Raw genomic sequence first — 13,509 nt, forward strand, 5'->3', positions numbered from 1 at the left:
ACAGCCTTAGTTCCGCCCCCTACGCAAGAACGGCCAGACAAGTTAGACAGAGAGAGCACGATGGAGGCACTAGGAGGGCACATGCGCTTGCGCAATAGGGTGGCCGCTCCCCGCCGCGTGCGGCGCGAACGACAGCGCAGGCGCCAAGGCTATGGCAGTTGGCCGGCACGCCACTGCGCATGTGTGTCAACTCTAAGGGCGGGTGCTGGGTTTGCGGCTTTCGGTTAACACCGCAAGTGAGGTCATTAAAATGTTGCGACTCGGTTCATATCCGACCGTGAAGACTAAGAAAGGCTTGACAGTTTCCACTCTTGTTCCAGCCTCAGGTGGACCAGAGAGGCGGGACTCCAGCCAGCAGACGGGGGAAGACATGGCCGGCTTGGCGCAGGGTGAAGTGGGAGTTGTAGTCTTACCCGGCCAGGCTGGGCATCCTTTTTCCGGGCTCGCTGGGAGTTTTGGTTTATGGCCACTGGACTAATGGCTGTATGCAGACTTTTCCCTTCTTAGGAAATGCTTTCATCTGAGGCTGTGAGCAACACTGGAGGGTGATGGCTTGCGTTTCTTTAAGTTATCCTATCTAAAATGTTTTCTCAAGTATTCCCGCCGGGCGCTGTGCCTCAACGCCTGTAATCCCAGCATTTTGGGAGGCCGAAGTGAGTGGATCACCTGAGGTCAGCAGTTCGAGACCAACCTGGCCAACATCGTGAAACCCGTCTCTACTAAAAATACAAAAATTAGGCCGGGCACAGTGGCACACGCCTGTAATCCCAGCACTTTGGGAGGCCAAGGTGGGTGGATCAACTGAGGTCAGGAGTGCGAAACCAGCCTGGTCAACTTGGTGAAACCCGTCTCTATTATAAATACAAAAATTAGCCGGCCTTGGTGGCGTGTGGTGCCTGTAATCCCAGCTACTCAGGAGGCTGAGGCAGGAGAATCTGTTGAACCCGGGAGGCGGAGGTTGCAGTGAGCCGAGATCACGCCACTGCACTTCAGCCTGGGTGACAGACCGAGACTCGTCTCAAAAAAACAAAACAGGCCGGGCGCGGTGGCTCACGCCTGTAATCCCAGCACTTTGGGAGGCCGAGGCGGGTGGATCACGAGGTCAAGAGATCGAGACCATCCTGGTCAATGTGGTGAAACCCCGTCTCTACTAAAAATACAAAAAATTAGCCGGGCATGGTGGCGCATGCCTGTAATCCCAGCTACTCAGGAGGCTGAGGTAGGAGAATTGCCTGAACCCAGGAGGCGGAGGTTGCGGTGAGCCCAGATGGCGCCATTGCACTCCAGCCTGGGTAACAAGAGCGAAACTCCGTCTCAAAAAAAAAAAAACATTAGCTGGGCATGGTGGCGCGCACCTGTAATCCCAGCTACTCGGTAGACTGAGGCAGGAGAATCCCTTGAACCTGGGAGCTGAGGTTGCAGTAAGCCGAGATCGCGCCACTGCACTCCAGCCTGGAAGACAAAGCAAGACTCCGTCTCAAAAAAAAAAAAAAAAAAGTATTCCCTGTGGTGCTTTGAGATCTTCTTTCCCCACATCCATCCCTCTCCCACTTTCCTCACTCAGTCTTGGTTAGAGATGATGGGGAGCCAGAGTTTTAAAATTACCATTCGGGATAGGAGCAGAACTCATCATACCGCAGAAATTAAACTTGGTGAGAACACAGAAAGTAGTTGCCCATTCGTCAGAGACGTTTAAGGTTTCGGTTTGGTTAAATTACTATTTTGTCCAGAAAAAAAAAGGAAGCACTAGTATAGAAATAACTGTTTTCCAAACTTGTGAAGGGGCTGTGAGAGCACGAACAGTTCAAGAAACATGTCCATGAAATAGAGTTTCCTACTTTTTCCTCCCCAAATTGGAACAGCCTGAGATCTGATGGAGATAATTTAGGAAATTATCAATAATGGAAATACTAGCATGGATTGTTGATCATGTGATGCTATGATTCTTTCCCAGGCACCACACCTGTTGGTGTTCAGATGGAGCTGCACACTAGTCATCCTAACAGAAAAGGTGTGTGTTGGAGGCCCTGCTTCCCCTCCCTTAAAAAGCCAGACCTGCTGGGCGCGGTGGCTCAAGCCTGTAATCCCAGCACTTTGGGAGGCCGAGGCGGGTGGATCACGAGGTCAAGAGATCGAGACCATCCTGGTCAACATGGTGAAACCCCGTCTCTACTAAAGATACAAAAAAATTAGCTGGGCATGGTGGCGTGTGCCTGTAATCCCAGCTACTCAGGAGGCTGAGGCAGGAGAATTGCCTGAACCCAGGAGGCGGAGGTTGCGGTGAGCCGAGATCGCGCCATTGCACTCCAGCCTGGGTAACAAGAGCGAAACTCCGTCTCAAAAAAAAAAAAAAAAAAAAAAAAGCCAGACCTCTTGGTCAGGTGGGGTGGCTCATGCCTGTAATCCCAGCACTTTGGGAGGCCTAGTCGGGCGGATCATGAGGTCAGGAGTTCAAGACCAGCCTGATCAACATGGTGAAACCCTGTCTCTACTAAAATACAAAAAATTAGCCGGGCATGGTGGCACGTGCCTGTAATCCCGGCTACTCAGAAGGCTGAAGTGGGAGAATTGCTTGAACCCAGGAGGCAGAGGTTGCATTGAGCTGAGATTGTGCCACTGCACTCCAGCCTGGGCGACAGCAAGACTACATCTCCAAAAAAAAAAAAAAAAAAAAAAAAAGCCGGACTTCCTTTGCATTCCCCACTAAATGGGAGCATTGCTGTATTTATTTCCAGCACCTAGAAACTGGATCTGTTAAATAGTAGATGCTCAGTAATTATTTGTTAAATGAATTTATGATTCTTCCTTTGTATCTCCTCTTAATACTTAGAACAAGGCTATGTACAGGATCTTAGAGGACATGGTGTTAACCAGAGTGAACAGATACTGAATTGGAATGGGACAGTCCCATTGGTGGCCAGGGAAATGCCTGAGGCCTTCTGACTCCAGAACCTATTCACTTAACTATAGGTGGAAGAGATTATCTGAAAGACCTACTATTCCATAGCTTGAACATAAATTAACTAGCTCTTTTCACAGAGTATATAGTGCAGTGGTAAAGAGCTTGACTTTGGAGTTTACAGGACCAGATTTAATTCCAGCTGCTATTTGCCAGACTCTCTTAAGCAGTTTACCTACTTGGGATCACTGCAACCTCTGCTTCCCAGATTGAAGCGATTCTTGTGCCTCAGCCACCAAAGTAGCTGAGATTACAGGCGTACACCACCACGCCTGGCTAATTTTTGTATTTTTAGTAGAGACAGGGTTATGCCAGGTCTTGAACTCCTGGCCTCAAGTGATCTGCCTACCTTGGCCTCCCAAAGTGCTGGGATTACAGGCGTGAGCCACCACGCCCGGCCAGTTTACCACTTAGTTAATGCTCACAATTCTACTAGAAAATGCTATTGGGGGGTGGGGTTTAAAAAAAAAAAAGAAAATGCTATTACCTCCACAACAGATCGAAACATTTAAATTAACTGCTACTAAGGGATGGGCTAAGGATATGAAGCTAGGCCTAACTGAAAAAACATTATTCAGCTGGTCATGGTGGCTCATGCCTGTAATCCCAGCACTTTGGGAGGCCTAGGCAGGCAGATCAACTGAGGTCGGGAGTTCGAGTCCAGTCTGACCAACATGGAGAAACCCCATCTCTATTAAGAAAACAAAATTAGCCGGGTGTGTTGACGCATGCTTGTAATCCCAGCTACTTGGGAAGCTGAGGCAGGAGAATTGCTTGAACCCGGGAGGCAGAGGTTGTGGTGATCCGAGATCATGCCATTGCACTCCAGCCTGGGCAACAAGAGCAAAACTCTGTCTCAACAAAACCAAACCAAACAAAAAAGAAAACATTATTCATGCAGACATATATTAACTGTGGAATCTTGAGCAAATTTCCTGACTTAAGTTTCCTCAAGTAAAATGTAGGTAAAGCTACCTACTTTATCTACATTCCTCAGGTCATGTTCCCCAGTTCCACAGACTAGGTCATTTGCTCTCATAGCACTTACTGAAGTGCAATAGTGTGTGTGGCTTGGTCACCTAAGACTGTCTAAACTGCAAGACTCTCAGTTCCAGGAGAGTAGTGACCCCATCTGTTTAGCAGACTGTGGTATCCACAATGACCCTACTTCAAGGGTCATCGTGAAAAACATGTAAGATAATGCATGTAAAGCACCTTTTATTATCATTTCCTCTGTTCTGCCTCCTTTTGCCTCTCTCCACCCTCATCCTCTGTATACATCGTCTGTCAGAAATACAGCTCCTTTAGTATAGAGTATGTGTAAAACATTCTCTTTTTTAAAATTTAAAACAATTTTTAATTTCTCATGCCACCTTGTCTAAAAATGTGTAAAGCATTCTTCAAACCTTATAACCCAGTATAAAATGCATCCTCATATGTCCAGGAAGGGCTCAAATTATTTAAAAGTGTGTTTGCATGGAAATGAACACATTTCGCATGGAAATTAACACATTATTGAGAAGAATCTTGAGACCTGAGTTTCAACTTCTATCTCTTTACCACATTCTGCACAAGCCATCAAATGACTGATGACTCCTGAGCAGGAGGGAAAAGAAGATGGAGGACCTACCAGTAGAGCTTGGAAAATCCACAAACCCAGTAGCCCCATGCAAAAGAAAAAAAAAAAAAAACCAAAAAAAATATTTCCCTCACCAAGAGTGACAGACAGAGAACAGATTTCAGTTTTCATAGGCTCTGACCTTCCAGACAGAAAGCATCTCACCCTGGCACCCACATATGAGCACTTCTTCCTCTTACCAGGCCATTCCTTCTGTTGCCCTCTAAGTAAAGAACAAAAATAAGATGTCTTCCTTCATACAACCTGCTATTCACACCTCTGCCCCCAGGCTTGTTTTTTATAAAGAGGCCCCTTTTTATCCTTCAGATTCCAGCTGAGATATCACTTCCTCAGGACACGTTTCCCAGCTCCACAGACTAGGTCAGCTATGAGGTGGAATAGCGTGTGTGCCTGATTGCCTGATGACTGTCTGTACAGCAAGACTCACTTCTGATTAGCAAACTGTGGTATCCCCAGTGACTGATACATAGCAGGCACTTAGCTATCTCTTACGTGTGTGAATGAAAATGAATTGTTTTTCCGTCCTTTGTTGATTTCGCTCTAACAGTGAATTATTGTCTCCCTACTGCCTTGCCTTTTGAATTCTTAACCTAGTTCGAGCTGTCTGACTTTCCATCCATTGCTCTTCTGTCTACTTTGCCACTTCCTTTTCATCTTCTAGACTCCTGAGGAGGAGTTCCTCAAAGGTTCACTTTTTCCCTCTGTTTTTTACCTTGGAGAGCTAATGTATTTTTGCAGCTTCTTCGTCCCCTTTTTGAGGCTGGCCTGGCAGTTTGACCTTTCACTTGAGCTCGGGTGCCAGCTCTCTGGCTGTTTTTCTAGGCACTTCTACTTGGATTTCCTACTCTCACCTCAGATTCAGTATGTCCAAATGTGATTATGTTAATATGAGAGTTGAGTTTTACTCAGACTTCTTCAAGTAAAAGCAATTTAGAGGCTTATGCAATTGGGAGAAATGCCAAAGTAGCTCACAGAATAATGGGAAGAAGAGCTGCAAAAAGCAGGGCCTCGGGGACTAAAACTGGGGATTCAGTGCCTGTCGGTGTCTGTGTATCCATCCGTCTTTCTCCTATGCTGCTGCTTGTCTCTAATCTCTTGCTTTTATCCACTTCTCATGGTATGTTAGCCAATTAGCTTTCATTGGTTCCACCCACATATCTTCTCAGAATAGGGAATCAGAAGAAAGTAAATTTATTTGTCATGGAATCCATATATTGATCCCAAGGAATGACTTTGGCCCAAGTTAGCTCATGCGCATACCGCCCTGGTTTAGTCACAGTTGCCAAGGCGGACGGGAATACCATGATTGGCCTGTATTGGGTCACAGGCCAATCCTTGTTGGGGAGAGGGGCTTGACTGTGGTCTCACCAGTATAGCCTGGCTTCTCAAGGTTTTTTTTGTTTGTTTTTGTTGTTGTTTTGAGATGGAGTTTCACTCTTATTGCCCAGGCTGGAGTGCAATGACATGATCTCGGCTCGCTACAATACCTGCCTTCCGGGTTCAAGCAACTCCCCTGCCTCAGCCTCCCAAGTAGCTGGGATTACAGGTGCCCACCACCACGCCCGGCTAATTTTGTATTTTTAGTAGAGATGGAGTTTTACCGTGTTGGTCAGGCTAGTCTCGAACTCCTGACCTCAGGTGATCTGTCCACCTTAGCCTCCCAAAGTGCTGGGATTACAAGCGTGAGCCACTGCGCCCAACCACTTCTCCAGTTTTTAAGGTTCAGGAAATATGCTCTACCTGCAGGGAGTCTTCTCTCACTACTCATATTGATCTCTTCTCCCTTTTGTAAAACATTTGTTTCTACATATTTTTTTTTTGAGATGGAGTTTCGCTCGTTACCCAGGCTGGAGTGCAGTGGCGCGATCTCGGCTCACCACAACCCCTGCCTCCTGCGTTCAAGCAATTCTCCTGCCTCAGCCTCTCTAATAGTTGGGATTACAGGCATGCACCACCACGCCCGGCTAATTTTGTGTTTCTTAGTAGAGACGGGGTTTCTCCATGTTGGTCAGGCTGGTCGCGAACTCCTGACCTCAGGTGATCCATTTTTACATTTAATCACATGTATAACTAACAGATAAAAAGGTTTTATTTCCACCCCAGGCTATCAGACTCATTGTTTATGTCCTTGTAAGATCAATGTTTCACCTGTGTCTGATTTGTCTCTGTAACTAGATAATAAGCACCTAAGAAACCACGTCTTACACATCTCATGTATACCTTAGGATTTAGTAGCTGCAAGCCTGTAGTCCTTATCAGTAAGAACTTGTAAACAGCTGGGCTCGGTGACTCACACCTGTAATCCCAGCACTTTGGGAGGCTGAGGTCTGCTGATCACTGGAGGTCAGGAGTTCAAACCAGCCTGACCAGCATGGAGAAACCCTGTCTCTACTAAAAATATAAAAATATCGCACTGGGCACGGTGACTCACGCCTGTAATCCCAGCACTTTGGAAGGCCGAGGCGGGTGGATCACGAGGTCAAGAGATCAAGACCATCCTGGTCAACATGGTGAAACCCCGTCTCTACTAAAAATACAAAAAATTAGCTGGGCACGGTGGCACGTGCCTGTAATCCCAGCTACTCAGGAGGCTGAGGCAGGAGAATTGCCTGAACCCAGGAGGCGGAGGTTGCGGTGAGCTGAGATCGCGCCATTGCACTCCAGCCTGGGTAACAAGAGCGAAACTCCGTCTCAAAAAAAAAAAAAAAAAATCTGGGCATGGTGGTGCACACCTGTAATCCCAGCTACTTGGGAGGTTGAGGCAGGAGAATTGCTTGAACCCAGAAAGCGGAGGTTGCAGTGAGCCAAGATCATGCCATCACATTGCAGCCTGGGCAAAAAGAGCAAAACTCTGCCTCAGTAAATAAATAAACAAGTAGCTCACAAACAAATTAGATTTTAGCTTATCCTACTCCTGCTTGGTTTGTCTTAATCCTACTATGATTTCTTTTTTTTTTTTTTTTTAAAGACGGGGTTTCACCATGCTGGTCAGGCTGGTCTTGAACTCCCGACCTCAGGTGATCCGCCCGCCTTGGCCTCCAAAGTGCTTGGATTACAGGCGTGAGGCACCACGACCGGCCTCTTTTTTTCTTATGTGTCTTTCTGATATGTAACATATTCAGGGCAGGGCCTGGGCACTTGCTTCATGGACCAGGTGCAGGGATCTAATTAGAAAGGCTGTCCCTTTTTGGAATGAGCTCTGATTTAGTTCCCTCTGATTTAGTTCCAGCCAAAGAGGACGCTAATGCTGTGCCTCTTTGTAGAGCAAAACCCTCCCCTAGCTATATTAATCTTCAAGCAAGTTCCCCACCAGCCACTTTTCTGAACATCCAGGCAACAAAGCTGCCCTCAGGTAAGGATGTAAGGAGGGTTTTCTAACGGACTCAGCAGGGGGAAGGGTTGCATGGAGGAGGCATCGAGCTGTCTTCTACTGATCAAGAGCCAAATCTATGTTAAGGCATCTCTGGATTTTTCCCTGGTAGCTTGTCGATTATTTAGTTTTATTGATTTAATTTTCATCCCAGTTCTACTAATTTATATTGTTTCCTTGCTTGTTAGCACCTTTGCTAGACTAGGCAGGAGTGAAGTGAACCTCTCATTGCTTACTGGTAATGTTAAAAGGTGGCCAGGTTTACCCTTGTTCACTTGAGTAGGTAAAATTGTTTTAAAAAGGAGGCCAGGAGTGGTGGCTCATGCCTGTAATCCCAGCACTTTGGGAGGCCGAAGTGGGTGGATCACCTGAGGTCAGCAGTTAGAGACCAGCCTGGCCAACAAGGTGAAATCCTATCTCTACTAAAAATACAAAAATTAGTTGAGCTGGGTGTTACACAATCCCAGCTACTTGGGAGGCTGAGGCAGGAGAATCGCTTGAACCAGGAGGCGGAGGTTGCAGTGAGCCAAGATCATGCCACTTTACTCCAGCCTGGATGACAGCAGTGAAACCCCGTCTCAAAAAAAAAAAGAAAAAAAGGTGGCCAGAGAAGGAAATATATTTATTAGCTCAGTCTCAAGTTCTTAGAATTTTCGTCATTTATTTTCCCCTGGAGAGGTCAGTGGGTATTTGGCATACCTATGGGGAACCCAACAGGGCACTAACCAGACAGTCATAACCCCTGTTTTTTTTTTTTGTTTTTTTGTTTTTGAGACGGAGTTTCGCTCTTGTTACCCAGGCTGGAGTGCAATGGCGCGATCTCAGCTCACCGCAGCCTCCACCTCCTGGGTTCAGGCAATTCTCCTGCCTCAGCCTCCTGAGTAGCTGAGATTACAGGCACGCGCCACCATGCCCAGCTAATTTTTTTTGTATTTTTAGTAGAGACAGGGTTTCACCATGTTGACCAGGATGGTCTCGATCTCTTGACCTCGTGATCCACCCGCCTCGGCCTCCCAAAGTGCTGGGATTACAGGCGTGAGCCACCGTGCCCGGCCCATAACCCCTGTTTTTAAGGACCTCAGAGTCCAACAAAGAAGTCAAGACTAATAAAAATACAAACAGCAGATTATATAATTACCAAGGTTAACTGGCTGTGTATAGTGTAGCTTAAAAATATTAGAAAAAGTGGCTGGGCACTGTGGCTCATGCCTATAATCCCAGCACTTTGGAAGGCTGAGGTGGGTGGACCAGGTCAGGAGTTTGAGACCAGCCTGGGCAACATGGTGAAACCCTGTCTCTACCAATAATACAAAAATTAGCCGGGCATGGTGGTGCCTGCCTGGAATCTCAGCTACTTAGGAGGCTGAGGCAGGAGAATTGTTTGAACCTGGGAGATGGGGGCTGCAGTGAGCAGGATTGTGCCACTGCACTCCAGCCTAGGAGACAAAGCAAGGCTCTGTCAAGGAAAAAAAAAAAAAAAAGACGGGCACGGTGGCTCACACCTGTAATCTCAGCCCTTTGGGAGGCCAAGGTGTGTGGATCACGAGGTCAGGAGTTCAAGACCAGACTGGCCAACATGGTGAAACCCTGTCTCTACTAAAAAATACAAAAATTAGCTGGGTATGGTGGCTCATGCCTGTAATCCCAGCTACTTGGGAGGCTGAGGTGGGAGAATTGCTTGAACTGGGACCCAGGAGACGGAGGTTTCAGTGAGCCGAGTTCGCGCCACTGCACTCCAGCCTGGGCTACAGAGTGAGACTCCATTTCAAAAAAAAAAAAAGAAAGAAAGAAAGAAAGAAAGAAAATGTGGCCAGGTCCAGTGATTCACTCCTGTAATCCCAGCCCTTTGGGAGGCTGAGGTAGGTTGATCATGTCAGGAGTTTGAGACCAGCCTGGCCTGGACAACACGGCGAAACCCCATCTCTACTAAAAATACAAAAATTAGCCAGGTGTGGTGGCACATGCCTGTAGTACAGCTACTCAGGAGGCTGAGGCGGGAGAATCACTTGAACCCGGGAGGTGGAGGTTGCAGTGAGCTGAGATTGCGCCATCGTACTGCACTCCAGCCTGGGTGACAGAGTAAACTCTCTTTTTTTTTTTTTTTAAAGATGGGGTTTCACCACAATGGCCAAGCTGGTCTTGAACTCCTGACCTCAGGTGATCCACCCACCTCCGCCTCCCAAAGTGCTGGGATTACAGGCGTGAGCCACCTCGCCTGGCTGGCTAATTTTTTTTTAAGAGAGTCTTGGCTGGGCAAGGTGGCTCACGCCTGTAATCCCAGCACTTTGGGAGGCGGAGGTGGGTGGATCACCTGAGGTCAGGAGTTCATGACCATCCTGACCAATACGGTGAAACCCCATCTTAAAAAAAAAAAAAATTAAAAAAAAAATTAGCCAGACATGTGTGTGCCTGTTATCCCAGCTACTAGGAAGGCTGAGGCAGGAGAATTGCTTGAATCCGGGAGGCAGAGGTTGCAATGACCTGAGATTGTGCCACTGCACTTTAGCCTGGGTGACAGTGCAAGACTCTGTCTCAGGAAAAAAAAAAAATTTAGAAAAAGAATGGACTGGCTGGGCGCAGTGGCTCATGCCTGTAATCCCAGCACTTTGGGAGGCTGAGGCGGATGGATCACCTCAGGTCAGGGGTTTGAGACTAGCCTAGGAAACATGGTGAAACCCTGTCTCTACTAAAAATACAAAAATTAGCTGGGCATGGTGGCGGCTGCTTGTAATCCCAGCTACTTAGGAGGCTGAGAGAGGCAAGAGAACTGCCTGAACCCAGGAGGCAGAGGTTGCAGTGAGCCGAGATCGCGCCATTGCACTCCAGGCTGGGCAACAAGTGAAACTCTATCTCCAAAAAAAAAAAAAAGAATGGACTGATGCAGCAAGAATGGTTGAAGTTAGGGAACTTCAGGTCACTGCTAATGAGACACTATGTCAGGTAACAGACAGAGGCTGAGGTATCCCCTGAGCTCTAGGAGTTAGGCCTCCCTCCCAGACCATTTCATTCACTCATTAAATACTTGTTATACATTTTTTTTTTTCCAAGACGGTATCTCACTTTGTTGCCAGACTGGAGTGCAGTGGCATGATCTTGGCTCACTACAACCTCTGCCTCCTGGGTTCAAGGGATTCTCCTGTCTTAGCTTCCTGAGTAGCTGGGACTACAGGTTCATGCCACCATGCCCAGCTCATTTTTGTATTTTTAGTAGAGACAAGGTTTCACTGTGTTGGCCAGGATGGTCTCGATCTCTTGACCTCTTGATCTGCCTGCCTTGTCCTCTCAAAGAGCTGGTATTATAGGCATGAGCCACTGAGCCCGGCCATATTTGTTTGTGTGTTTGTTTGTTTTTTTAGAGACGGGGTTTCTGTACGTTGGTCAGGCTGGTCTCGAACTCCCGACCTCAGGTGATCCACCTGCCTCGGCCTCCCAAAGTACTGGGATTACAGGCGTGAGCCACGTCACCCCGCTCATATTTGTTATATTTATGTGCCGGGCATTTTTCTAGGTGCTGGGGAAAAGTAGTGAACAAATCAGACAAAAATCCTTGCAATCCTGGAGTTTACATTCCTGAAGAGGGACTTAGACAAAAATTAAATAAGTAATTACAAAATATGCCATGTGACCATAGTTTTTTTTTTTTTTTTTTTGAGACAGAGTCTTGCTCTGTTGCCCAGGCTGGAGCACAGTGGTGAGATCTTGTCTCACTGCAACTTCCAACTCCCAGGTTCAAGTGATTCTCCTGCTTCAGCCTCCAGAGTAGCTGGGATTACAGGCAGATGCCACCACACCTGGCTAATTTTTGTATTTTTATTTTTATTATTATTGTTTTTTTCTTGAGATGGAGTTTCGCTGTTGTTACCCAGACTGGAGTGTAATGGCACGATGTCGGCTCACCGCAACCTCTGCCTCCTGGTTTCAGGCAATTCTCCTGCCTCAGCCTCCCGAGTAGCTGGGATTACAGGCATGCACCACCATGCCCAGCCAATTTTTGTATTTTCAGTAGAGACGGGGTGTCACCTTGTTGACCAGGATGGTCTTGATCTCTTGACCTCGTGATCCACCTGCCTCGGCCTCCCAAAGTGCTGGGATTATAGGTGTGAGCCACCGTGCCCGGCCTATTTTTGTATTTTTAGTAGAGGCGGGGTTTCACCTTGTTGGCCAAGCTGGTCTCCTCCTGACCTCATGTGATCTGCCTGCCTTGGCCTCCTAAAGTGCTGAGATTACAGGCATGAACCACCGTGCCTGGCCGACCGTAAATATTATGGGAAAAGTAAAACAAGGGAGGGGGTAATAAGTTCCAATGATTGATTTCAAATTAAAATAGGATAGCCAGGTATGCCTCACTGGGAGGTGACAGCTGGGCAAAGGAGTGTCTGGGTGGGGTTGTGCCTGGAAAGATTGGAGAGGTCATTTTATTAGGGTCCTTCCAACCTCAGGACAATTATAAAATCTCTCTTCTTTGTCCCCTTGCACCTCCATTGCTGCTCCTTCTGGAGTTGATCACAAGCCCAAGGAATGCCTAGGACTCCTGGAATGTATGTATGCCAACCTCCAGCTTCAGACCCAGCTCGCCCAACAACAGATGGCTATTTCGGAAAATTTACAGGCATCCGTGACACAACGGGCTCCTGGGAGGAGAAGCAAGAACTCTTCTCTCCCAGCCTTATCTCCTAATCCATTGTTTAATCACCTGCCCCAATTCAGTAAATGAATTGCGGAACAAAGTTACTGTGTTTTTTTCCTCTCTCTTCCCAGTAAACCCTTGTTGGAATCTGGGTATATGTATTCTACATGTGGTTAGTTTGTTCACAGGTTCATAGTAAGTGCTCTTTGAATGCAAAGCATTGTACAAGGTACTTGGGGTTACATATTACAAAAGCAGTTTGGGGGTATTACTGTCTAACAAGGCAGACAATTCATTGCAAAATTTAGTGATGTTCTGAAAGGGAATGGAGGTTAAGAAATAACACTGGAGGCTACTAGGCTACAACTGTACCAATTTCAGAATCTTGCTGGAAAAAGTGACTATATGATGCCGCTTGAAGAAGGGGGAGGTTGGGTGGCATGGACAGAAGAAGTCAGGTAGGTCCATATCAGTTGGGAAGCTTGGACAAAGACCTAGAGGTAGATGTATTAGTTCATTCTTGCATTGCTATAAAGGAATACCTAAAGTTGGGTGATCTATAGAGAAAATGTTTATTTTGCCTCATGGTTTGGTTCTGCAGGCTGTACAGGAAGTGTGGTGCCAACATCTGCTTCTGATGGGAGCCTCACGGAGCTTGGCATCACGATGGAAGGCAAAGATGAGCAGCATGTCATATGGCAAGAGAGGGAGCAAGAGAGTGAGGGGAAAGAGAGGAGGGAGGTGCCACACACTTTCAACCAAGCAGATCTTGTATGAACGTAGAGCCAGAACTCACTCGGCCAGCATGGTGGCTCATGCCTGTAATCCCAACACTTTGGGAGCCCAAGGCAGGTATATTACCTGAGGTCAGGGGTTCAAGACCAGCCTGGCCAACGTGGTGAAACCCCATCTCT

At 47.1% G+C, this 13,509-nt stretch overlaps 1 protein-coding gene across 3 annotated transcripts; it reads left to right on the plus strand.

Annotated features, from left to right (window-relative positions):
• The first annotated feature begins 156 nt into the window (after positions 1-156).
• Positions 157-12,695, plus strand: TSACC (TSSK6 activating cochaperone). 3 transcript variants are annotated; one of them, XM_064370691.1, is made up of 4 exons: positions 157-483; positions 1,955-2,011; positions 7,822-7,950; positions 12,468-12,695. In XM_064370691.1, exons 2-4 carry the CDS (start codon positions 1,978-1,980, stop codon positions 12,680-12,682), a joined length of 378 nt encoding a protein of 125 aa, XP_064226761.1. In that variant the 5' UTR covers positions 157-483; positions 1,955-1,977; the 3' UTR covers positions 12,683-12,695. The 3 variants fall into 3 exon arrangements, with proteins under 3 accessions (XP_064226761.1, XP_064226762.1, XP_064226763.1); XM_064370692.1 differs by having other exon boundaries at positions 157-236; XM_064370693.1 differs by having other exon boundaries at positions 380-389.
• The last annotated feature ends 814 nt before the right edge of the window (positions 12,696-13,509 follow it).

This window comes from Aotus nancymaae, unplaced genomic scaffold, assembly GCF_030222135.1.
Source record: "Aotus nancymaae isolate 86718 unplaced genomic scaffold, 86718_ANA_hifiasm-v0.15.2.pri h1tg000108l, whole genome shotgun sequence".
Classification (NCBI taxonomy): Eukaryota; Metazoa; Chordata; class Mammalia; order Primates; family Aotidae; genus Aotus; species Aotus nancymaae.